At 44.9% G+C, this 24,863-nt stretch overlaps 1 protein-coding gene across 1 annotated transcript; it reads left to right on the top strand.

Annotated features, from left to right (window-relative positions):
- The first annotated feature begins 1,129 nt into the window (after positions 1-1,129).
- Positions 1,130-24,833, top strand: LOC309526950 (autocrine proliferation repressor protein A-like). The gene is made up of 13 exons (XM_082213347.1): positions 1,130-1,454; positions 6,880-7,054; positions 8,059-8,107; positions 9,761-9,883; positions 10,736-10,834; positions 10,993-11,082; positions 12,827-12,956; positions 15,477-15,597; positions 15,994-16,129; positions 19,440-19,528; positions 20,462-20,525; positions 22,390-22,455; positions 24,386-24,833. Exons 1-13 carry the CDS (start codon positions 1,271-1,273, stop codon positions 24,503-24,505), a joined length of 1,446 nt encoding a protein of 481 aa, XP_082069473.1. The 5' UTR covers positions 1,130-1,270; the 3' UTR covers positions 24,506-24,833.
- The last annotated feature ends 30 nt before the right edge of the window (positions 24,834-24,863 follow it).

The following is a 24,863-nucleotide window of genomic DNA, read 5'->3' as shown; positions in this document are numbered from 1 at the left end:
TTTTCTATATCTTACTGTATAAAATCGTGAAAAAAATAATAAAAATCTTAATGAGGGGGGAAAAACCCTCAGTTAAAATATTGACTAGCTGTTAAAGAAGTGAATTCTATGGCAAGGATTGTTATGAAAGGGATCAAAACTGAAATTGATCATAAGGTAAAGGTAAAGGTACCCCTGCCCGAACGGGCCAGTCTTGACAGACTCTGGGGTTTGTGCGCCCATCTCACATCTATAGGCCGGGGGCCAGCGCTGTCCGGAGACACTTCCGGGTCACGTGGCCAGTGTGACAAAGCTGCATCTGGCGAGCCAGCGCAGCACACGGAACGCCGTTTACCTTCCCGCTGGTAAGCGGTACCTATTTATCTACTTGCACCCGGGGGTGCTTTCGAACTGCTAGGTTGGCAGGCGCTGGGACCGAGCAGCGGGAGCGCACCCCGCCGCGGGGATTCGAACCGCCGACCTCTCGATCGGCAAGCCCTAGGCGCTGAGGCTTTAACCCACAGCGCCACCCGCGTCCCTAGAAATTGATCATAGTTCCGTACAAATCTAGACAGTTTAGGTCACTCACCACACCTCAAAAAGACATATATAGATTGTGGATGGTGTGAAGATGGCTTTGCAAAGGAATTAGTCAAATCCCTGAGTAATCCTTGACTGTCCAGGGCTGCTAGTCATGCTGGCTGTGTACAGGCTATGAGGGAATATATGTCTGGTCTACTGAAAAACCATAGGAGAGGGAGATTGCACTCTTGTTCTGTACCACAACTACAGAGGGTAGGAAGCACTTGCTGCCAAATAAAGTTTCAAAACTTTTCCTCTTCCATCCAAAAAGCCAGCTTTGAATTGTGAAATGGGAGCTGCCATGCTACAATGCCGAAATTCCCCCCCCCCCGAAATGTGCTTAGGTGGGGAGCAAACACACGGTGCAAGTGGAACAGAGCACCCACCGGCTCCAACCTGAATTGATGAGTTGGAGGGTGCTTTGCGGCAAGAGGCCAGTGAAGAGTACAGTAACTAGCACACTTCCTCCTCTGCCTGATTTCAATCAGTCTGCTTAAATGCTACCTCACCCATCTTAACCAGGACCCTCCCTGACAAGGGATCATTATAAATAAGGAGGAAACATCTGACGATGTTTATGGAGAGAAGTGCTCTAGAGGAAAGCAGGGTTTTTCCACCCGCTGGTAGCAACTGTGATCTGAAGCAGGACAACTCCTGACACTTGGACACAGTCACACGCCTCTTTCAAGGCCAAGGTACCTGCTTGACTATGTATGCTGCTCTCCTTCTCTTGGCAGCCTGCCTGCCCTCTGGACGGATGGTGGAGCAGAAGGACCTGGATGTCTATGTGAAGCAGTATGACCCTCACTATAGATACACCCTGATGAAGAAGGAGGAGAAGTGGGGTGCCACTGTCTATACGCTCAACATGACCTCCCTGAAGTGGCTGAATGGTGAGAGTAGAATCAATATCCTCACTGCTCTTTTCCTTTGAGGGGGTGCAGGGGTGGGAGGGAGGAAGGCTAGGCCATTGAGGAGGCTGCTGCGTGGGTGTGATTCCCTCTGTGGGAAGTGAAGAAACATGAGGGGCAGTAAGCACTAGTCCTGTGGTCTGCCGTGGCTAGTTATGAAAGGGATCCAAACCACTGCTTCTTCCTACCTTCTGGGGGAAACTGAATCAGTTATGGAGCAAAAAAAGCAAGGCCATGGGTCCAAACAGAAAATGCATAAACAGTATTGTATGTTTCATCCTCCTTTTTACTCTCAAGAACTGAAAAGTTACCATAAATAGTTGGCGGAGACGCTGTTTCTTCATGTGTATTTGAGAAAAAGGTGAGGAATGTTTATGACAGGGGAAGGGATGTAATTTTGGTGATGGCTTGAGGCGTTCCCAAAGGAAAGGAAGGATTGAACTCTGATTAATAAGAATACACACAGAGGATTGAACCAGCAAGACTCTGGGAAGGGTGCGTATAATAATCTCTGTCCACCCTCCGGCCCTGGTCGTTTTATTCACAAAAGAGCTTTTTACAGAGTGTTCGTAAGAACCAATCAGATTTCTTCTGAGCATTTCAACAAACCCCACGTGGGGACAAAGTCAGATCAAAAGAAACTCTTTTAACAACAAAGACTACTCTGAGCATGCATACATAATCTGAGAGTAAATAAAAGAGGACTAGAGAAACTCCGGAGATCATAAACAGGAGTAAACAGGAGAGGATGGAAGGATGGCAAGGAGATAGGCATCTTTATCACCTTCCTGTGAAACTATTTTCAGGCCCTAAGATCAACATCCTGAGATTAACATACATCAAAGAAGCTTGCCCACTATCTTTGATGGCCCAGGATGCCTGCCTGGCGAAGCAACTGGAAGCAACTGGGCTGCATACGTGACTTGTCAAGAAAGAGAAATGGGCAGTAGTGAAAATGGCCAGAGATGAACAGGGTTGTGGGATTCAGAAATTATTGTCAATGAATTAAACCCAGTCAACACAATGCATTCATCGTGGACACAATGGCTTGATGCATATTTTATAATTCCTCATAGTAATCCCACCTGACCCCACACTCTGGATATTTGCACTCCTACAATGGCTACGTGCACATGCCTCTTTGCAGCTGTCTCTATAGACAGAGTGATCCTTACATTAGTTTGCATAGATGAGAAAGGCTGGATCCCTAGAAACAGCAGGGGAAGTAATACACTCAGTGTTACCCCAAGGGGCCGTTTATGGGAGGATTCTTCCTCCACTCAACAACATGGCAGACGCAGCCTTATCTTTCTCCCAGTGTAAGTCAATGGAAAACTTGAATGGGTGTGAAGGAGAGTCTGAATATCCAGAACAACTAGCAGAGGTGGTGATCTGGTGGAATGCCATTTACCCACTGAAGAATCTAGGGGGTATGAAGGTCCTTGCTGTGAAGGTGACACCCCACCCCAACTGTTCCCCCATCAACAGGGCTGGACAATATCAGGGTTTCAACAACACAATATATCATTAATATATCACAATGTCTGAAATAAGGCTGGAACGATGTGGAGGCAAACAGGGTAATGTCCTGGCAATTGCTACTAGGGGTCCAAAACTGATAAATGATGATATTATCAATCACCACACAGTCATTTTCATCAGCAGGGAAGCCAAAATGCATCCAAAGAGGACTTTTGGTTTGGGGCATGGCTACCAAATGGTGGTGTTCAGGACAATCCAAAGTACAGTGATGATTCATAGTGAATACAAATAAACTGGGAAAATATTGAACAAAATATATATATCTAAATTTGATGCATATGAAAATTAACTCAATGATAGCATGCTTCAACTAAACCATTAAAGATTTCTGGATAATATATCAGTTTTAGGGGCAAATTTAAAATTTAAGAAAATAGATGATTTAGTAAAAAAATTAATTAAACTTGAATGTGGTTAACAATTTAATTTATTTTCAACTAATTAAAGAGGAATTTAAGTAATTTCTTAGTGTCAAGTCACATCTGCTTCCCCACACAGAGGGCCAAGTGCAATACTGCAATTCTATGCACTCAGTTCAACTACACTTACTTCTACTTTCCTGGGAGTAAGCCCCATTGAATTCAGTTACCAAGAAACACCCTCCCCATCATTCTCACCTCACAACAACTACCCAATCTCCCATTTCAGCATATAAGGCAGCCACTGCTAAATCTCCCTCCTCCATTTCCCTCTATTGCAACACAGACAGCCCTCCCCAAAAAGCCCCCATCCCACCAATCTCTCCCTTTTTATCAAAGGGAGGAAGGGAAGGCAAGGAAGCAAAGAGATAGCATCCTTTAAATTACACCAAAAAAACTCCTTTTTTATATGAGAGAAGCTATTTAAGGTGAACCAACAACGCCTTACTTTACACGGGGGAAAGGGCTCTTTCTCAACAAGAAGCCCAGAGCCAGCCTCAGATGGGCAGTAAAGGCACACCAGGAAGGGAAGACAAATGTGTCACACACATGCAGAAGGGGAAAGAGAGTAAAGAGGCTTAAACAAGAAACCTTTAATAAAAATGTGTTAAAAATAAAAAAAACACAAAAAACAGGGGAAGGTTTTTTGTTTGTGGTTCTTTGAAGAAAACAACCCCACTGTTTTCATGGGAGTAAGGAATGGGGAAAGGGGTTCCCAGCAAGAAGCCTGGAGCCAGCTCAGACCAGCATTTCCGTACACCACACCTACCAGCCTGGCAGGACGGCTACTAGCCTACTTAAGCAAGAAGCACCTTGTGGCATTTGATAAGTTTCTACTGGCTGGCTGCTTTCCCATCTGCTTTCATCACCTGCACTTGCGATTCACCGCACTGGCAGGAAGCAACAGAGCTCAGCCCGGGCTTGCTGCAGAATAAAAAGAAGCACATGGTGAAGTGATTTTTGTTGGCTGCTCCACCTGCTCTTGTGAGTCGCTTGCTGCTGCTGAAGAAGGCAGCAGAAGCACTAAGAAGGCTGTTGTTGTTTAGTCATTTAGTTGTGTCCGACTCTTCGTGACCCCATGGACCAGAGCACGCCAGGCACTCCTGTCTTCCACTGCCTCACACAGTTTGGTCAAACTCATGTTAGTAGCTTCAAAAACACTGTCCAACCATCACATCCTCTGTTGTCCCCTTCTCCTTGTGCCCTCCATCTTTCCCAACTCCAGGGTCTTTTCCAGGGAGTCTTCTCTTCTCATGAGGTGGCTAAAATATTGGAGCCTCAGCTTCAGGATCTGTCACTAAGAAGGCTGGTTACATGATTTCCCCAAAATTATGAAGTTTGCATAGCATGCACACACAACACATATCATGATTCATGATATGTTGCCAGGTAACATATTATGAAACCATTAACATGATGTGGACTTCAAAACCAGTTTGGAACGATATATTGAAATACTTCCCAGGCCTAATGCAGATACAGGCACTTCTTTGAACCTAACTCAGCCAGTGGGACTACCATTTGTTTGCATTAATTTTCTGCTCAGGACAGGTGTGGAGGGGTGCATTCCGCCCCTTTTAAAGTGATCCTGCAGGGACAACTCACTTCCCAGATGACTTATGACCATGGATGGGTGGGAAATTAGATTCAGTTCGCACTTGGAGATCAGCCTACCTAATTTGCAATTCCCAAAGCCATATGAAAACTGAATCGTAGCCATCCTTTGAAATTCACATTTCTCCAATGCCATTATTCAGCCAAGTAATATGCCAAGTAATATGAAAAAAAAGAATATATTGTAGTCAAGATCACACACAAGAATGCATTTCATTAGGAGACATTGTTTTGCAAAAATGTGTAGATTAGGCAGAATTGCATACAAAAATTTCCATGTACATTAAAATGCATGGGGATATATATGTTAGGATATACTGTAGTTCTGTTCCACCTTAAAAGGAACAGGCATGACTGTTGTGTGTCACATGCCTGTTTACTTCCAGCACAGGCTTGCTGGGAACTTCCGTTTGTATATTGTTTTTGCTATAAGGCTGTTTGCTGGACACGAAGGGAAGCAGACATGTTTTTCCTTTGTTCCTGAAGTATGCTGAATAAACGCCTGTAAATAATGCTTACACATATCTCTGTCCGCCACTTCCATTTTGAGAAGATTTATTCAGTCTGCTGATAGAGCGTGCCAAGTCTCTAAAGGTATCTGAGGCTCGTGTCACTGTTTGATGCTGTTCCAAGGGAGACCGGTGATCGTTCGGCTGCCGGCCGGTGGCTGGAGCCAGCTGGGGGCCTGCTTGATGCCCCCGTCTCCCCGGCAGTATCCCAACAAAACACACACACACACACACACACACACTGCTGTGGAAATGTGAACAGCTGAACTGGACATTTTAAAAAATGAGAGCCAGGGATACCAAAGCTGACAGATTCCCCCATCCGTGCTTAAAAGACTCTCCCACCTTTTTTGCTCAGCATAGTGGCAAGTAGGATGGAATGATGCTATAACCAAGAGAAATGCCAGTTTTTAATGCAGACAGGGTGCCCTGTGAGTGGTGAATGAATTTGTAAAAAAATACCCGTACTACAATTCTTCATAAAGAAAATGGTTTTTGTGTGTGTGTGGATTTCAACTTGGAGGGTGAGAGGTGGTGATTAGGAATGGATATGTCCATTTCACTTCTTTCAGCTTCTCTTTTCTCCAATCTTAAATTAAGTTTTCCACATTTCTGCAGCTATCTGTGATATTTTAAAAAAGAAATTCCTCATGAAAATTGTTCAGTATTGTAGTGCCAATTTCTCCCAGGCAATTTCACTCAATATAATGCATTTTTGTATGTTATTTTCATTGATGCAATAATTGCTATGCACTCATTCCCCAAATAAATGCATTTTCTGCAAGCATTGGTTGATTGGATAATTGTACTGCAAGATTCAGATGCGTGCAAATTTCAAAGGATGGCTGTGTTTTGGTTCTCATAATGTTTCAGAAAGAATGAATTTCAAAGTTTTGCCTTTAAATGCCACCAGAATTGAATTTCTGCCCCCACCCCCTGGTGCTGACAGAAGTTAGCAGCACCTGGAATGGGAAGATGTTGGCTTAATTCAGGGTTGGGGAACCTGTGGCCCAGCAGATGTTGCTGAATTCTCCTCAACCCTGACCACTGGCTGGTTTGGGCTTGTGGGAGCTGGAGTTCAACAGCATCTGGAGAGCTACAAGTTCTCCATCACTTCCCTAAGTGATTTGATCTGTGTCAAGGAGAGTCCAGTGTCCTTCCTTTCACTTCTTTGTGCCAACTCTTTCTTACACTCTCTTTCTACTTTGTTAATTTTCTACTACTAGATAAATATTCATTATGCCTCCTGAGTGGAAAATGTATTTCAAGGGGAAAGTGGAGGCCTCATTCCCAGATGAATAGATTCTGTTTATCTCTTTTCAGAGTCTGAATTGACTAACCCAATTTGGTGGCATGAGCTGATCATTGCTGTGTCAAAGAAACAAAAACTGAAGGACTCATGTTTGCTGATGATTGGGAAAGGCAGAAATGATGCGTCTAATACTTCCACAGATTTGAGTGTCGGTGAGCTCATCAATCTAGCAAAATCCACTGGGTCGTAAGTAATTGGCTGGATCTCTGAGCAATGAATATGGCACCAGCTCTGCTCTGTTAAGACTGTGAAGGGAATTAGCAGCCCTACAAGAATGGAGAACAGTGAGGTAGACATACTTGATGGAGGGAGGTCGTGTAGAAAATACTTTTCCTGGTGGGGAATGAGGGTTAGAATTAGGGTTGCACATCATTTTTGGACAACGCTTGAGCTGAGGTGGAATGCCTCAGAAAGATTTGGGGCTTATCTGAAGCAAAGCAGGATTTGTATGGGCATGGGCAGCTCCTGAGGTGCTTTGCAGTGTCCTGCAAATCCAGACGTAAAACAAGTGTTTTTCTTTAAAAAGTTTAGGGGTGCTCTCATTTTCCTGCTCATATTGAAATACTGCCCCTCAATGAGGCCAAAATGTTTAGGGGTATGCATTCCCCTGCGTCCCCCCCAGAAAAAAAGCACTGGGTATAAGAACTCAAGAGTGGCTGATGAGAGCTGTGTTGTCTTAGCCTGAGCAACCAGCTCAAACCTCTTCACATGCTGAGTTTCTGAGGTAGCCTTGAATACCTACTTCCTCCCAAGGTGAAGTGAGCATAGCTAAGCCTGACAGAGAGATTGCTCTATGGTATTAACCCTTTCATTCACTAATTAGACTTAAATATGTTCGTTATCCCACATGTACTAGAGGTGTTGTATATTTGCAACCTGTGAATGTTATTGGAGGAGGAAATACCGTACTGAGTTCTCACTAATAAAGCAGCCAGAAACAAAAATGGTCAGAAGGCCAGGTTCTCTATGCGCCACAGTGATATCTTAGTTCATCTTCCTCTCAGCCCCCCCAATAAGTAAGAAGAAAGGTAATATTTCTTGAATTCTCTGTCTCTTCCTTGATTTTAGTAAATCTTATGATTGTTCCAAAGCTGCCCAGAGCTATTGACTCTGGTCTCTTTGACCTCATTGCCTGTTGATCACAAATGATGTTTACTCCTGTTGACTAATATTTTGTTTTGTCTCCGAAGCTGTGCAGCTCTTTTGGGGCAGATTCCAAACCAGCCAATCACCTACAAGGTAATCTTAGCCATGCTGGGAACTTCCCACAATCATTTTCAAACTCGTGTAGGAGTCAGGAGTCAGTTGGGTGGGTGGAACTGGGGAAACAGGTGTGGCTGTCATAGTTTCTCACTGGAAACTTCCATTACAGATTCTCTTCCCCCAATTTCACTCTAATGAGGGAAGTGTTTACTTTCTCAGAGCAAAATCTAGCAGAAATCTGCAGAGTGTCTGATAACCTTTCTTCATAAGCAAATTACATTTCATAATCGTGAAGAATTAACCATCTCCAGCGGCGTAGCGTGAGTTGTCAGCACCCGGGGCAATGCAAGTAATTTGCGCCCCCTAACCCGGGGCAAGGCAAGTAATTTGCGCCCCCCCCAACCCGCGAGTTGCCGCTGGCGCTGCCGCCCAAACGACGCCGCTTGCCCGGAGGAGGAGGGGGGCAGAGAGGCGAGGAAAATGCAACGGCCCAGCAGCTGCAGCAGCACCGGCGGAGGCGGGGCTGTGAGGAGGGGCTGCCTGGCGCGTCCTCCGCGGCGAGCGCTGAGAGCCGCTGCCTGCCGGGCGCCTTCAGCCCGGACGCGCGCACAGCTCGTCGGTTCCGCGAGACATGCGGCTCCGCTACAGCCTGCGCCCGAGGCTCTTCGGCGACTCCGGAGGCAGCGAGCGCCCCCCATGTTGCGCCCGGTGCGGCCGGCACCCCTGGCACCCCCCACGCTACGCCACTGACCATCTCTTTCGTAGAAGTGGTTCAAAATACTAGAATTAAAATGTGGGAGCCAAGTCATGAGGTGCTCATCTCCTTAGAGAAGGTGAAGGTGAGAGCAGCAGGAGCCTGTTCCCCAGATACTTACTGGAGCCATGGAGTCCTACTGCATTCCCAATGGGTTGTACATGGGGCAACAGTGCCTCTTTATCTCTACGAGTTGAACAATCCAGGACTTCTGTTCTTAAATGTTGTAGGGACGCGGGTGGTGCTGTGGTCTAAACCACTGAGCTTCTTGGACTTGCTTATCAGAAGGTCAGCGGTTCAAATCTGTATGGTGGGGTGAGCTCCTGTTGCTCTGTCCCAGCTTCTGCCAACCTAGCAGTTCGAAAGCACGCCAATGCAAGTAGATAAATAGGGACCACTGTGGCTGGAAGGTAAACGGCATTTCCATGTGCTCTGGTTTCCATCATGGTGTTCTGTTGCACCAGAAACAGTTTAGTCATGCTGGCCACATGACCCGGAAAACTGTCTGTGGATAAATGCCTGCTCCCTCTGCCTGAAAGCGAGATGAGGCCGCATACCTTTTCTTAAATGTTGTGTTTGGTGGCTCAACAATTTGCAATCATGGTTACTGTAGGCAATTTAGCCCAAATGTGTGTGTAAATGAAAGACATGCAGGATTTTGTTGGTATTTGCAGCGGAGAGAGGGGAGAGGATTGCTGTTGGATAGGTTTGGCAATATATTTGGCATACTGATCCCTGCTCCGTTAAGCAGAACAACCCATCCATCAACTAATCTAAACAGATGCCTTGCCTTGCTGGAGTGATAGCTAATTCCCTTCCTATTTCACCTGGTGCCCCTCTCTGTGAACTAAGGCTGACCTGTCAGGCTGTTCTAGGGGTCCAGATGGGATGCTTCAACCAAAAACACATTCATCTTTCTTTTATTTTGCTTCCAGACAATCCCTTTGCAAATGTGCAAGAACAGCTTTGAAAATGCTGCGGTTTATTGTACGTGGTGGAAATTCATGAATGACAAGAGTGAGCAACCTCACGGGCTAATTCAGTTTCCAATGGTCAAGGTAACTCTGGCTTTCTGCACATGCTGCTATCATTCTGGAAAAATGTTCTTTGTTGTTTCCAGAAACCCCTTAAAGCTGGCAGAACTACTGTAAGTTTTGCAAACCTCATACCCCTTATATACGTGTACATATATACATATATACATACAAACACACACACACATCTATAAGCTTGCAAATCACAGAACCTAGAAGCAGGTGAGGTGGTGGCCTCAGGCGATAGATCGGAGTGCAAAGTGGACACCACTTGCTGCCATCTCCAACGTGGATGCCCCCTGCAGTAGTAGTAGTAGTATGTGTGTGTCCACACCTGTGGAGAGGTATGCCTGTGGCAGAGGTGGCAGTTGCATATAGGGGATATGGCATGAAGGGAGGGGCATGGCAGCAGAGGAATGGGTCCATGGAAGAGGAGGCTGGGGCGGGGGCCTGGTGGCATTTGAATGTATTTGGATTAAGGATATCTCCTTGAGGTTTTCACCTACTTTTTGGAGCAGGTAAATTAGTTGTTTTCTGTTCCTGGTACACGCTCTGTATGGACAAATATTGTTTCCCATTAAGATATTCTGGAACAAGAACAAAATATAAGATGAGATGAATTGTAACGCATTCCTATATATGTTTGCACAGAAGTAAGATACATGGAGTTCAATGGACTTACTCCCAGGTAAGCATATCTCGGATTGCAGCCTTAGAAAGGAAATTTTAAACTATCACAGTGGTTTCAATTTATGAAGATAGATTTTGTTAGTAATGATATTAGGAAGATGAATCTTGGTTGCCAAATCTCCTGTTTGAGATAAGCGTATTCAGGGATCAACTCCAGAGACTACAATCCTCTTCTGTTGTGTGCAGGCAGCTGTGCGAGGCATGGACACAATAACAGATTTCCTGCTGAAAGAATCTGGTGGAACAGTGAAGATCACAAAGTTCACATTGACTGGTATTTCCAAGGTAGATATGAACTGCAGGTCTGTGCTGTATTGGATTTTCGATACACCAGAATTAACCCTATGCATGCTCATCCCCATTTCACCTGTATATGCCATGTTTGGGCTCTCCAGTAGGAACTGAATACCTCTGCATCTTTATGCTTTATCTCTTTGTTGTAGCGTGGCTGGGCCACCTGGCTGACAGCAGCTGTGGACAAGAGAGTTGTGTCATTTATTCCAATTGTCTATGATCTTTTGAATTTCATTAAGGTGAGTATCTGTTCAAAGGATGGGGTACTAGCTGTGTGTACTTGGTCTTGAGTCTTCTTCATAGTTCCTTCATAGTACTCTGGACAAATAAGAATATGTTGGCCATTTGCAGGAAGGCCACAAGTGTGAGAGCCAGTGAAACTTCTGAGGAAAGGCACTCCACAGCCTCAGCACCACTGCTGCAAAGACCCTGTCCTGTGTCCTAATCAGCCGCGCTTTTGAAGGCAAGGGACAGTGAGGAATCCCTCCAATGATTGTAAGGGAGGAGAGGCAAATTTGTGTTGGGAAAATGGTCCTTCAAATATCCTGGTCCCAAATATTGGTTCATTAACTGTTGGCTTCTAGGTTTGGGGAGGAACAAAGCTTTGCAAGCATATTTCTTTTCCCACAATCCTGGCAATTATGGAGGGTGAACTGGGTGATTTCATGAAGTGGTGCTATAGACATTCCATGTAACATTTGGTTCCTCTTAACCAGCATTCTTAACGGAACATAACGGAACACACACACCGAAGGGAGGGGCTGATTCCAGAGCAAAACACACAAGCCCCGCCCACCAGATACCAAGCACTCTACTATTCAAATTAGGCCCCAGTGTTTTTCTTACAAACACAATACAAGTAAATAGCAACAGCAACAACCCCCCCTCCCCATAGGCCATAGGCACTGACTGTTGACCCTAACTTATTGGCATGTCCTGTTTTGTGTCCATCAGCTTAGCCAGAAGTGTACCTAGGGGTTGGCAAAACTGACTACTGCCCAAGGGCTGGGGCGCTAAAATCACATGTTGGATGTTTGAGTCCTCCCATGACACTTGGAGTACTCCCCACCACTCAGCGCTCCAACACCTGCCATGCCCGCAGAAGGAATCCACCAGGATCTCCAGGAGAAAAAGGCTGCTGCTGCTATTGCTATAGGAGAGACCAGGAAGGGGTCCTTGAAGTGGCTTCCAGGCACAGAGCAGTGCAGCTGCCCTGTCCAGCCCTGAGGATGCAAATTCCTCCTGTCCAGGCAAGCTCACCTGCTTCTAAAAAATTGGGGGCACCAATACAGCTCCAATGGACCCTAGATATGCCTCTGAGCTTAGCCCTGCTAAAGAGCTGAATAAATATTATGGTTTTAGCATTTGACTCTCCTCCATACTGTAGGACTTCAGGTTCTTAATATATGACAGTGTCATATATTACCCTCCATCATTTCTCAGTGAAGTGATGGACATGAGGCAGCAGTTGATAATGCAGGTGAGCTGCGCACAGGTGAGCTGCATGCAAGCTGCCGGCCAGCCCTGTGGAGCCTCCTTTTATTGACACGAATATGCAAACCCAGGCAGATACATTTTGGGCTTTACACATCTTCCAGTCCCGAGATTGTGGGGTGGTACAAAGCTATTTTGGCACTGTTTCCACCACTTCATTTCCCCCTTGCACAGTGTATGAAGAAGGAGACAAAAGGTCTCAAAGACAAAGGTTACAGACAGGACACCGCAGACTACTGAGACTGCAAAGGGTTAGACAGTGGGCGCGATGTTCAGACAGCTGTGGCTTTATCTGTGAGAGGGATCTGTGCCCCGCACCCCAAGGTCACACATGCAGGCAGACTGAAGCTGCCTGCGGGTGGGGAGTGTCCTTCCTCTGGACCTCGCGATCATCCCTACATCTCAGAAAATAGGGACATTCTACTAATGTAGAATGGGATGTTCTTATTTGATGTGCACTTAGAATTCTTTTCTTCTACTCTGCCACAGAACAGGCATCATCAATACCGAGCATACTGTGGCTGGGGAAGGTCATTGAAAGTCTTCTATGAGCTGAACCTAACTCGGCAGTTGGACTCTCCACGGTTTAAGGAATTAACTTCATATGTTGATCCATTTCGTGAGTAATTCTTACCACCTCAGATTTCTCTGACAAATGAAATGGTAGCAGAATAGCAGAACAAAGGGTTGAATTGGTGGGAAAGGGCAGCCCTGGGGAATTGTGGTGGCACTTACAAATAGCTCAAAAACATATTTTTTTGTGATTTTGCCAAAAAAGCTCAACGACTTTTGTGCCGGATTTTCACTTTTTGAAATATGGCAACCCTAAATTAAACCTAAGATAAAATATGGCAGGTGGCTACTTTGTGGAAAAATTTAAGAGAATCTCCCAAGGCCATGATCCTTCAAATCAAAGGGGCAGAGAAGTTATATTGGGATCTAGTACTAGATATTTGGGTTACAGGAAGTAAGTTTTTAAAATTACGATTTGTTTTAACAATAGCAACAGCAAACATATGAGGGTTTTCCTTCTAAAAATCAGGCTGCTGAGATGAAGAAAGCTCAAAAGAACCTTCAGAATCTTCATCTGGCCCCGAATGCAGCACTGGGGGTCTTGATAGGAACTCGCCCGTGGGATCTCGGGACATCTATTTTTCCATTAGACACACTGGCTTCCAATATGTTTCCAGGAATAATTCAGTGCAGTAACATCACCTTTAAAACCCTGGCTGGTTTGGGCCGAGATTATCAAAAAGGTCCATCTCCTATCATATGAGTAAGCTCATTTCTTATGATCTGCAGGGGTAGCTTTTATAAGCATCCCACCATGGAGAGAGATAGTGTTTGTTGGGAATGGGGACTGAGGAACTTCCTGCCATAAGGCGTTAACTGGGTCCCCTCTGTGCTGCCTTTTAGTTGGCTGGCTTCTGTTCCATGTTGGGTTAGAGGCTTTTTTCCATGGTGCTTGTTCCAATTCCATGTCTTGATTTCTGTCAGAAATGTATGAAAATACCCAAGGAGACATTTTTTAAAGTTACAAAGCAAACCCTCCAGGTGTCTCTGTTTTCCAGGGATGTCCCAGATTTAGAGAAGCCATTCTGGTTTCTGATTTGATCCCAGAATGTCCCACTTTTCCTTAGGATGTCCCTATTTTCATGGAGAAATGTTGGAGGGTATGGAATTATCCGACCCCTGAGCCATCTGAAGGCAATCCTGCATAGGGAAGTTTTTAAAATGTTTGATGTTTTATTATGTTTTTATATTTGTTGGAAGCTGCCCAGAGTGGCTGGGGCAAACCAGTCAGATGTGTGGGGTATAAATAGTAAAGTTATCATTATGGAATGGGACGTTCCTATTTTCATAGGAGAAATGTTGGAGGGTATGACAAAGTTGTGTGATCTGGTTTCTAAGCAAGCCAAATTGATAATAAACATGTAGTTATAGTCTAGATTCTCAGAACTAGCCCAGCCTTAGGCCAAGGTGCCAGAGGACAGCAACAGAAGACCCCCTCACAGCTGTTTCTTTTGAGTCTGCCAATATTCTAATGCCATTACAGTGGAACCTCGGGTTACAGACGCTTCAGGTTACAGACTCCGCTAACCCAGAAATAGTACCTCAGGTTAAGAACTTTGCTTCAGGATGAGAACAGAAATTGTGCAGCAGCGGCATGGTGGCAACGGGAGGCCCCATTAGCTAAAGTGGTGCTTCAGATTAAGAACAGTTTCAGGTTAAGAACGGACCTCCAGAACGAATTAAGTTCTTAACCTGAGGTACCACTGTATAATAACCTAAGCTGTGACTGCATTTGGAATACTGTGTAGAGTTTGGTCCGTCATACCTCCGAAAGGTTATCGTAGAGCAGGAAAAGGTTCAGAAAAGAACAGCCAAAATTATCAAGGAGGTGGAGTGATTTCCCTTTGAGTAAAGATTGCAGCATTTGGGCCTTCTTAGTTTAGAGAAAAGGCAAGTAACTGAAGACAAAGTGACTTACTGGAAGCTGAAGGAAGGGAGAGTGCTGGTATGCTCAGGTCCTGCTTTCAAGTTTCCCACAGATATGTGGCTGGCCACTTTGAGAACAGAGTGCAGGTCTGGGTGGACCATTGGCCTGCTCTGAGAGGATCTCCTTGTGTACCTGTGATGCCACATGGCCAGTTCTACCAATCCAATTAGCTTCTTCACCAGGAACAATAAGGGTGTGCCATCCTGTCCTTCATCTTGTGCAAAAATTATTTTGGGCCAGGCCTTCCTGTTGAAGATGAAGGTGGGATATAAATTATCCTAATAAATCAATAATGCATCCTGAGGCATCTCATATTGGTTTCTTGATGACCTGGAGAACCTAATATCAAACTTCTTTCAAAGACCCAAACAGCATATATGCTATAGAAAGACTCTCTTTTCAACATTGCATCATCAACATTTGCTATCTAGACTTTGATCCGTGGTTCTAGTTTGCCACAATAAGGCTGTTTTACATATTTTTCAATTATATTTTTGTTCCCACTTGCCCAATGAATGTCTCTTGTTTTCCATTGCTCCTGTCCAATCTTATCAGCCTTTGATGATGGAAATAAGTAGTAGCAACTTGAGAACTGCATGTGTTGACCAATACAGTAACATTTAATTTTTCAATCCTCAGAATATAATGAGCGATATCAAAATAAGCCCAAGTGCCTAATCTGTGGAACAGGAGATGGAATAAACCCGCCTGATGACTCTCACTATTTCTTTGATCAACTAGCAGGAGTGAAATATATCCGGTGAGTTCATGCTGCAAAAAATTATCCTTTTCGAGGCAATGAAATAATCCTTCTGGTTAAAGACAGTGACTAGATGGCTTGAGACCCAAATGAGAGACAATACTGTAATTTGAACTGAGAATGCACAGGTCCCTTAGTGTTGAGCGAACCCCCTGTGTAGTCTGAATGATAGTACCAATGAACAAGACTGCTGATCTTTGCTGCACAATTCACATAGGCTTTGAATGATGATGCAATGTTTTTTCCTTGTATATTTCTATATATGTGTGCATTCTTTCTAAGAAGGGAAAACTGTGGAAAGTCAAATTTCTGTGGTTAGAAGAAACATGTTGTTGCTATATCTTTCTCTATTACAAGGAAGCTATTTTTGCAAAAAACCTCTCTTGTTGCCTGCAGGTTCCTCCCAAACACCACACACTTTGTGGCATCGCGCCCTGGGGATAAAGCATCTATCTTGGAGATGTGTAGAGCCATTTATCTCAGCACCATGCAGAATTTGAACATGCCTCAAATTTCTTGGGAAAGGGTGGAGGTGAGGAAAACTGATGTTGCCGATGATGTCAAGAAGCATGTTTTCTAATTCACCCCAAGTAATGGGTGCATGTTGTCTCTAACAGATCGAGTCTCCTTTACAGTACTAAGGAGATGGAGTCGAACTCAAGATTCCTAAAAAGTTATCACAAATATTGAAAACAGGAAGGTTGTTATGATGATCTGCAAACCGGCCTTGGTTAATGTTGTCTTTTACCAGTAAATAGGGTTGCCAATTTGTTTGGGCAAAATGCAGGACAGGGCAGTTGTGGGGTGGTTTTTTTAAAAAAAAAAAATATGGAGCTGAATTGACTTCAAAGCAATCCATTACAATCTATTGCAGTCTAACAGTATGGCCCCTCTGGAATTTGTCAAATGCATGCGTGCACACACATAAATATGAATTTGTAAATTTGTCTGTGCTTGGCTACTCAGAGCTTAAATGACATTTCACATACACTTTCAAACACATACATTTGGAGAGGATCCCTAATTTGGGGGAGAGGGAGAGAGAGAGAGAGAGAGAGAGAGAGAGAGAGAGAGAGAGAGAGAGAAGACCTGAAATACAGGACAAATACAGGACGTAACATTTTACATTGAAATATGGGAGGATCCTGAATTATACAGGACAGATGGCACCCTACCAGTAAATGATGGCAACAATAGCTCGCATAACTCAGTTGATAGAGCACAAGACTCTTAATCTCTGGGTTGTGGGTTCAAGCCTCTCATTGGGCAAAAGAGTCCTGCATTGCAGAGAGTTGGACTATATTGCCCTTATGACCTAATTCTAGAATTCTTTGATTATAGCATTTGGTCATTCTCTGAGGGCATCCTTGGTTAGCCTTGAGTGTTCTAGTAAACATCAAAATATTGCCACATTTCTCATTGGCCTCCTAAGATCTTGGGTGTTCTCTGTATTTACTGTATCAGAATATAGGATTCAGTTCCTTTTTCAATCACAGAGAAAGAGTCCTGAAGTGATCTAGAACAGGCTCAGAAAGTTGGTTGTGTACTCTTGAGTCCTATAGAAGAGCAAATGACTGCTAGACCAGTTTACTTCAGTAGTATAAATATACTATTGGTTGTGGCTTTCATCTTCCTTCAGAAAGACTGAGAGGTGTGTAGATCTTCTAGTATTTATCCTTACAACAGCCTTGTGGGATACATTGGGGTGGCCAAAGTGAGAACTGTGATAGGATTGCCTTTCTTCTTCTTTTGTTTGTTGTCACCGTTGCTGTTGAAAAAAGGTAAATGCAACTATGGACTGATTTGGATAGATGTTGTGATGATCTGGGGAGGCAGCTAAATTATGGTTACCAGATTTTTTTTCAATGAACCCAGGGACACTTTTTTGAAGCTGAATAGCAACAGGGAGTCAGTAGTGGGAATGTTGAGGCAAAAGACCCTGGGCCCAAGCATATTGTATAAGGGTGCAAAGCCCTTCTTTCGCACCCTGTGAAACATAAATGCACAGAGTTTTAAAAAAACTGGGCAACGGCACACCACCCACAACTCCCGAGCCTCCCCCGATCAGTCAAAACAAAGGGGGCAGGGGGCAGGAGATCTGTACCACCGGATGTCCCCGGTTCTCCTTCGGCAATGGCGGCAGCAGCGGCAGTCAGCCTGGAGCCAGCCTGGTAGCGCAGTTGGCTCTGGCTGGCTTCAGGACTTGCTTGTTGCTTGCTGCTTACTGCTTGCTGCCGTGTCGCCTGCCATTTTTTCTTGCCAGAAGGCCCCATATGATGTGTTGTGCACAAGACACATCATATGGGGACTTTCGGAGAGGAAAAATGGCGGGCACCACGGCAGCGAGCAGCTCCTGAAACCAGCCAGAACCAATTGCGCTACCAGGCTGGCTCTGGGCTGCTGAGTCTGTTGCTGCCACGTTTCCCAAGGACAGATTTGCAAATCTGGAGACATTGGGGGGATGGAATTTGTCCTGGGACAGATTTGATCTAGGGACTGTCCCCGGGAACTGGGGACATCTGGTAACCCTAAGCTAAATCATTTCTCACCAGGCTGTTTTCATGAGTGGAAATCACATTAGCTTTGCCCCACATCTGACTATTTCCTCTTGAAGAATCAGTTTTGGAAGAAGAGATTTTCATTGTGGAAATGGTGTTAAGGGAAAGTGCTGGCCCTACAGAAATACAGTCTTCTAAATTGCTGCATTTATCTCAAAAATATAGTATGAGAAATCTGAGCACAGATCTCCCCATAAGAAAAAGGGGAGAGGAAGTGGAGAGAGAGAGAATGGCTCAAGATCACTAGGGGGTCCCTGTGCCCTACTTTAGAGAAGGCAGTGACTACATCTGCATGGCTAGAAAATGCTGTTTGCTGGAGTCCTCTTTTTGAAGAGCTGCCTGGTTCAAGTGCAGTTTAAAGATAAAGAAGAACCCCAAGAAAAGAGAGTCGGGGGCCTTGAATCACCAGCTGACACTTAACACCTGGACAGCAGGCTGAGCAGGTCACTTAATCACAATCTTCCCCACCACCATATTGTATTTCTATTTAAAATGTAGTAATATTTCTAATTTTCACCCTATATGTATAGATTAGTGTGCGTAAATGTGATGGAGATCTGTGTGCTTCTTTTGGGAGGCAGAGATGATATGCAGTATAAGTGGCCAGCCTAAATCTCACTCCTTAAGCAGGGCAGGGGTTTGGAAGTGTGCCTCCCAGCAACCTGGCCACTATGTGATACTGGCTCTCAATTGTAGTAAGTGATGCATTAATCATTATCCCCCAACCCAAACTTTCTCCAAATACTGAACCGCCATACAGATAAAAAGAAAGAGATGTTAATCATTCTAGTTTTCAAAAGTGTATCAACTCCTTAAAATATTAAATTTAGCTATAGTGATTCAGCACAGGCATAGTGGTTGAATGCAGCCTTTTTTTGTCGGTTGCGAATTGTACTGATATGTATTGGTGCTTTCATGTGATGTTTTTGAGTAAATTTTTTCTCAGTTTGCAAGCACTTCATGTGCAGCTGCAACTACTCCTGACACTGATGTTGCATTTTTAGTTGTATGCTGGAGGGAGACAATTTTTCTGTGATATTCTCTCTCCAGTGTGGTGTAGTGGTTAAGAGCGGTAGTCTCGTAATCTGGGGAACCGGGTTCGCGTCTCCACTCCTCCACATGCAGCTGCTGGGTGACCTTGGGCAAGTCACACTTCTCTGAAGTCTTTCAGAGTGTTTGTTGTGGGGGAGGAAGGGAAAGGAGAATGTTAGCCGCTTTGAGACTCCTTAAAAGGGAGTGAAAGGCGGGATATCAAATCCAAACTCTTCTTCTTCTTCTTTCTAGACAAATTCCAAAGGCATTATCCATCTCTGTACAGATCAGGAACCTTCAGCAACTAAATGTTTCTTTGCTAACACTCTGGACTCTAAAAGGTAGGATTCTTTCAGCAAAATTTTATATAATTCATTAGTATATAGAATAACATACAAAGTCAACATACAAAAAAGCCCCTGAGGTCTTCTCTTTCTTAAAGCTTACTAAATTTTCCTGAAAGGAAGCAAGCAAGCCACTGGGCTTCTATCAGTCAGCAGTGAGCAGCTCTGCAAACTTTTAGGTCTCATCTGCACTGTACATTTAAAACAGTATCATACCAATTTAAACAATACAGTAATGGCTCCACACACAGCAGCCACACAATCTTGGGGATTGTAGTTTGTTAAGGGTGCTGGGAGTCACAATTCCCAGAGTTCCTTGGAAAAGAGATCAATTGTTAAACCACTTTGAAAATTCTAGCTCGGGGGGGGGGATGGGGATCTCTTAACAAACTGTGCTTCCCAGGTTTCTTGCAGGCATTAGTGTATAAAGTGGCATGATACTGCTTTAAATGTACAGTGCAGATAGATCCCTGTACTCTTCATTTACCCCCCAGAAATCCTTTGCAGAGTTTTATTTAAGGGAGCACGAGTGGTTCACCCACACTGGGTACTGCAACAATCACATAGAACAGAAGCTGTGAGGCAAGGAGAACCCATGTTTTGGCATTGCACAGGATGCCACTGAAATTTGAAAGTTCAAAGTCCACCAATGTCTTTTGTATGTGTTAAAACCTACTATCAAGGATTCAAAAGGGACCACTGAGTAGGTTATTAAGGATGCTCTTGGACATTTTGGATCAGCTTGACAGCATTAGAGACCCATCATAATGGGTGGGTAATCTTGTAAATATTATCTTAAATTTTCCATAAATATGAGTCCTTGTGTTGCGATGTGAATTAAGACATATTGTATTGTTAATGGTACTTTTCTCCCAAAAGCAGCTGATTCTGTGCTCATCCTGTACTTCCTCTTTCCCTTCTCATTCTTAGGCGAGACTTCAGGCGATTTCGGGGTCATCGTGTATCTTGGTTTCCATGCAAGGTTGAGAAAGTGGTAAGAGGATTTTAGATTTAGAATTTCTTTAGAGTTTCTTCACAAAGCTGAGGATGTCAAGGGGTTCCAAAGACACAGACAGACACAAAAGCAGTTCTTGGGAAGCAGATGCCTCCCCGTAAAGTTGGGAAGAGACATTGAATTTGCTCGATGTTTGCAGATTTCCACAATGTGATACTTTGCACAGCACATTCATTTAGGATTTCTGTGTGGTGTGTGTCACAGACACCTGTTGGTTTCCATTTGTGATGTGAAGAGTGATGAGAACAAGGCAAGGAAAGCCCACTGCTGGCGTGTCTACTTTGGATGACCAGAACCTTATGTGCAACAGCAAGCATGTGGACAGAAGGCCCATCCTGTATAGTCCCTGAGCTCCTTCAGGAGGAAGGGTGGGGCATAAATTGAATAAGGAAGCCATCAAACAAATAAATGGAATGGGATTCCTTCACTGTCTGAGTTGCCTGGAACATTGTCTTTCCCATGGGGGAGTCCATAGGATGGTTTTATTTCAAAGCCCAGCAGAGCCTATTTCCATCTAGCATTGCCCAGGCATGTGTGAGCAGAAGAATGTTGTCTTTATGCTGCAGTCATAAAAACATATATGCGAGAGAAAAAGGCCTGCTAACAAAGTGGGGCTGATGAGTATACATGTATAATAGGGATGGGGAATCTCTTTCAGACAGAGGACCACATTCCCTTCTGCACAATCAAGGTGAATTCTACCATTGTGCAGTAGCCTAGTTTCTTCACACTCACACATCCTTCTCTATCCTCCATCCAAGCAAGCAAACAAACAAACAGCATCAGAGTTCAAAGACACGTTGTGGTTCGAGGACCCGACCCCCGCGAAGTGAAATGAATACACAAGGACACGAGATATAAGGTTAATGGGCAAGAAAAGGCCACAACTTTATTGATTACAGCAGTGAAAAGGTATTGGCTTAGGCATTGGATGTTTAAAACAAGGTGGGTTTATTCACCAGTAGGTGGAGCCTGTTGATGCCCATCCAACTATAGGCTCTCCCCTGATGTCACCGAGGGTCGTGCCATGGCCTCCCGCCAAGCAGGCATCGGACAGAATACACGACCGCCAGATTCCTTTACCGGAATACCCAAAATATTGAAGGCATAGGCGATGGCCACACCTAGCTCTTCAACACCACAACACATTTTTCTAATGCCTAACCTACCCACCAATACCACAAAAGTTGTGACGATTGCTACGAGGTAGGCGAAAAAACCAAAAAGCCTAAAGCCAAATGGAAAAATTCCTACCAGGGCGACCAACCTAAGGTCCATAGCAAGGCCAAGGAAAATGTAAGACCCTGAGCTCAAAGGGAGTGGAGGGTGGGTGACTCGAAACGGGACAAAGGAGAATGAGGCCGAGGAGGGGCTGGCGCCGCAGCATTTAGGCTGCAGAAGACGCCCCCTCGGAGGCACCTGGTTGGGTGCCTGCCGAAGGGGGTGGGCGCCAGCCAGGCGAGTGGGGGAGGCAGAGCTCGGGCTCCCGCCCACAACCACTCCCCTCTCTTCCAGGGAGGAGAGTCTTTCCAGCAAGACCAAAACATTCCAGGAGGGAGGAAAGCACAGCTGGTGAGGGATGTGGTTGGGAGAGTGCGGGGCTTGTTGAGAATCCCAAAGGCAGGGTAGAGCAGACTGGATGGCCACATTTCCCCCTGGGCCCGAGGTTCCCCCTCTCTGAAGTACAGGATTGTGCGGATAGTGACTTTCTGTAATGCTGGGGTGAGAACCTGGTCTGTGTAACAAAATGGGATAGGTTTACATCCATTACATCGTTAAGCTCAGTATTATACAAGACACCATGCTAGGTCTCAGTGCCTTCTTCTGTTTTATCTCTTTGCAGAAAACGGGTGTCTATAAGGCAGAAATGACAAAGCCAGATATAGGATGGAGAGCCTTCTTTATTGAGGTAACACACACATCCCTATACACATGCATAAGGATTCACCGAGCATCAGGACTGATGTAGATTCACCCTGATTAGTCTTCCTGGAAATAGCATGTTCTTTTAGGGGTGTCATATAATGATATGAGTACTGGAACATTTAACAGTAAAGCAGGCCAGACATTGTTGGTCTACCTTTCTCAGGTCACACAATGGCTCATAAGCATCCACCCCATTCCAGTACTATGTCCTCATTGCCACCCAGAAATAAAAAACAGTATTTGTGGGATTTTCATGAAGTGTGCTTGGGACAGGTTATGGCTTAGATCAGGGGTTGGCAAAAAACTTGTCCCTCAGACCTTCTGGTGGGCCGGAGAAGCAGCACCGGTGGGGGGAGGGGCTGGAAAAAAGAGGCGAGGGGGCAAGTAGTCCTCCTCCCCAGCCCCCAGTCCCAGCCGCTGTGCTTACCTTCCCAGGGGCTGCCACCGCCGCTGCCGCTGTTGCTGCTTCTCATGGGGAGGCAAAGGGAGCTTGTCCACTCCACTCTCTGGCTCACAGAAGCACCAGGACGGCAGTGGCGGTGGCAGCAAGATGAGCAGCACGAAAGGGCTGGCTCTGAAGAGGGGCTGCTTAAAATGGCGCTCAGCCAGCTCAGCCCAGCCCCCTTCCTCCTCTAGGCAGGGTGGGGAGAAGCCAGGAGGAGGGAGGGAGGAGGTGCCACCGTGGTGTGTGTGAGGGAGAGGGCAGGGGAATGGAATGGTGCAGGGGGGAAATGGCACAGCCCAAATGAACAGAATCCCCATGCCGATCCACGGACAATCCGCAGGCTGGATCCTGAAGGCAATTGGGCCAGATCCGGCCCGCGGACCTTCGTTTGCTGACCCCTGGCTTAGATGAAGCGCTCCTAAAGTGGAGTGATTAACAGGAGGAGCTACGAACTGGGTATTGCCATTCCAAATCCCAGCCCTGGTATTAACTCAGGATGGTGTAATTATGGAATGGTGCTTCTTCCTTCACTGCCCCTCTGCACACATTTCTTATAAGATGGCGAAAATGATACTGACCTACATCACACAGATGAGCAAATATTAGTAACCACTTATATTAGTTCACTTCTGGTGTGCCTCTCCAGATGTGCTTGTTATTGAGCATTCATGAGATGTACTCGTAATGGTATTGGGTCAGTTATAGGCAATCTCACTTTCAATACTGTTTGCACCTAGGAAGGTTTTGAGGTGGAACAAATGGCTTCGTTTACAGATGGTTCATGCCCTGTAACATCCTACTGAAACCTCTAAAGTTTTATGTCACAAATGTCCCGCTTTAGGTTTTGCCTTGTTTTTGTTGCACATAGTACATGAGTGCTCCTCCAGATGGGAATAATGCCACTGGGGAAACATTGCAGATCAACTAATGTGTGGCCAGTCTGGTGTAAATCCATCAATAACACACTTCTGTTGCATTCATGACATGTTGTAAAATACACTCACCAAAAAAACAGTCTTTTTTGTTTGTTTCTACTTTTTATCTTAAATTTAATAATAATGACTACCATAAATAATATAAATATCCATCCTGGAGGGGCCCTATGCCTTCCAGGAATGATGAAGCAACTTCTAACTGCTGTACGCGAAAGCAGTGGTGTTGTGGTCTAAACCACTGAGCCTCTTGAGCATGCCGATCAGAAGGTCGGCGGTTCGAATCCCCACAATGGAGTGAGTGCCCGTTGCTCTGTCCCAGCCCCTGCCAACCTAGTATATTAACTGAAACCAAGTGATCCAAAGCTGCTTTTGCACAGTCATTAAGTATTTTGCCATAGGGCGCTACTTTTAAAATATGCAGTAAGACGTACCAATTATATTTTAGAAATTTCTGTGCTATATGCTCCCAATGCAGCCTGTTTTCCACTCTTTGTAAGGTAATGTACTGAGCAGAACTGCAATGTTGTTTGTAGGTAACTTTCCTGGAATCTGAGAAAAAGAAGTACGTTTTCACCTCAGAAGTTCACATCATCCCAGACACTTTTCCATGTGCAGACTGCAAGGGTGAGGAATGCTATGGGGAGCTGGTGTGACATCCATCACGGACGTTCTGGTTCCTGCTGCTGAAATAATCCATGAGGGAAGACACGTGGCACTGAGGAAACCATGCAGGGGAACAGATGGGCAGAGAAATAACCGAGCCTAGAGAATGTACAGCTCTCACTATCACTAAAATGTGGGGAATGTGGTGTTATGGGTCGGTGACAGAAAGGTGGGAAACGGGCAGCATGAAAATTATTGGGCATGGCTGGGAGGACCCGGCTGTATAGAATTATGAACAAGTAACACAACAAAAGAAAGTGCACCTTTGTAATTCCTGGATCTCTGCATAATAAGAAATAAAAGTGTTATTGTCTATAACTCTTCACTGAAATTCTGTGCCAGTTCATG

Source organism: Podarcis vaucheri (assembly GCF_965113315.1).
Source record: "Podarcis vaucheri genome assembly, chromosome: 2".
NCBI classification, from domain to species: domain Eukaryota; kingdom Metazoa; phylum Chordata; class Lepidosauria; order Squamata; family Lacertidae; genus Podarcis; species Podarcis vaucheri.
This window is presented reverse-complemented; position numbering and strand designations above follow the sequence as displayed.

Bases quoted from the DNA above. Each gene is read 5' to 3' on its own strand.
- LOC309526950 (XM_082213347.1), top strand. From the start codon at position 1,271: ATGTATGCTGCTCTCCTTCTCTTGGCAGCCTGCCTGCCCTCTGGACGG. The intron at 11,083-12,826 runs GTGAGTATCTGT...ACTCTGCCACAG, and splicing joins ATCTTTTGAATTTCATTAAG to AACAGGCATCATCAATACCG. The intron at 20,526-22,389 runs GTAAGAGGATTT...ATCTCTTTGCAG, and splicing joins CATGCAAGGTTGAGAAAGTG to AAAACGGGTGTCTATAAGGC.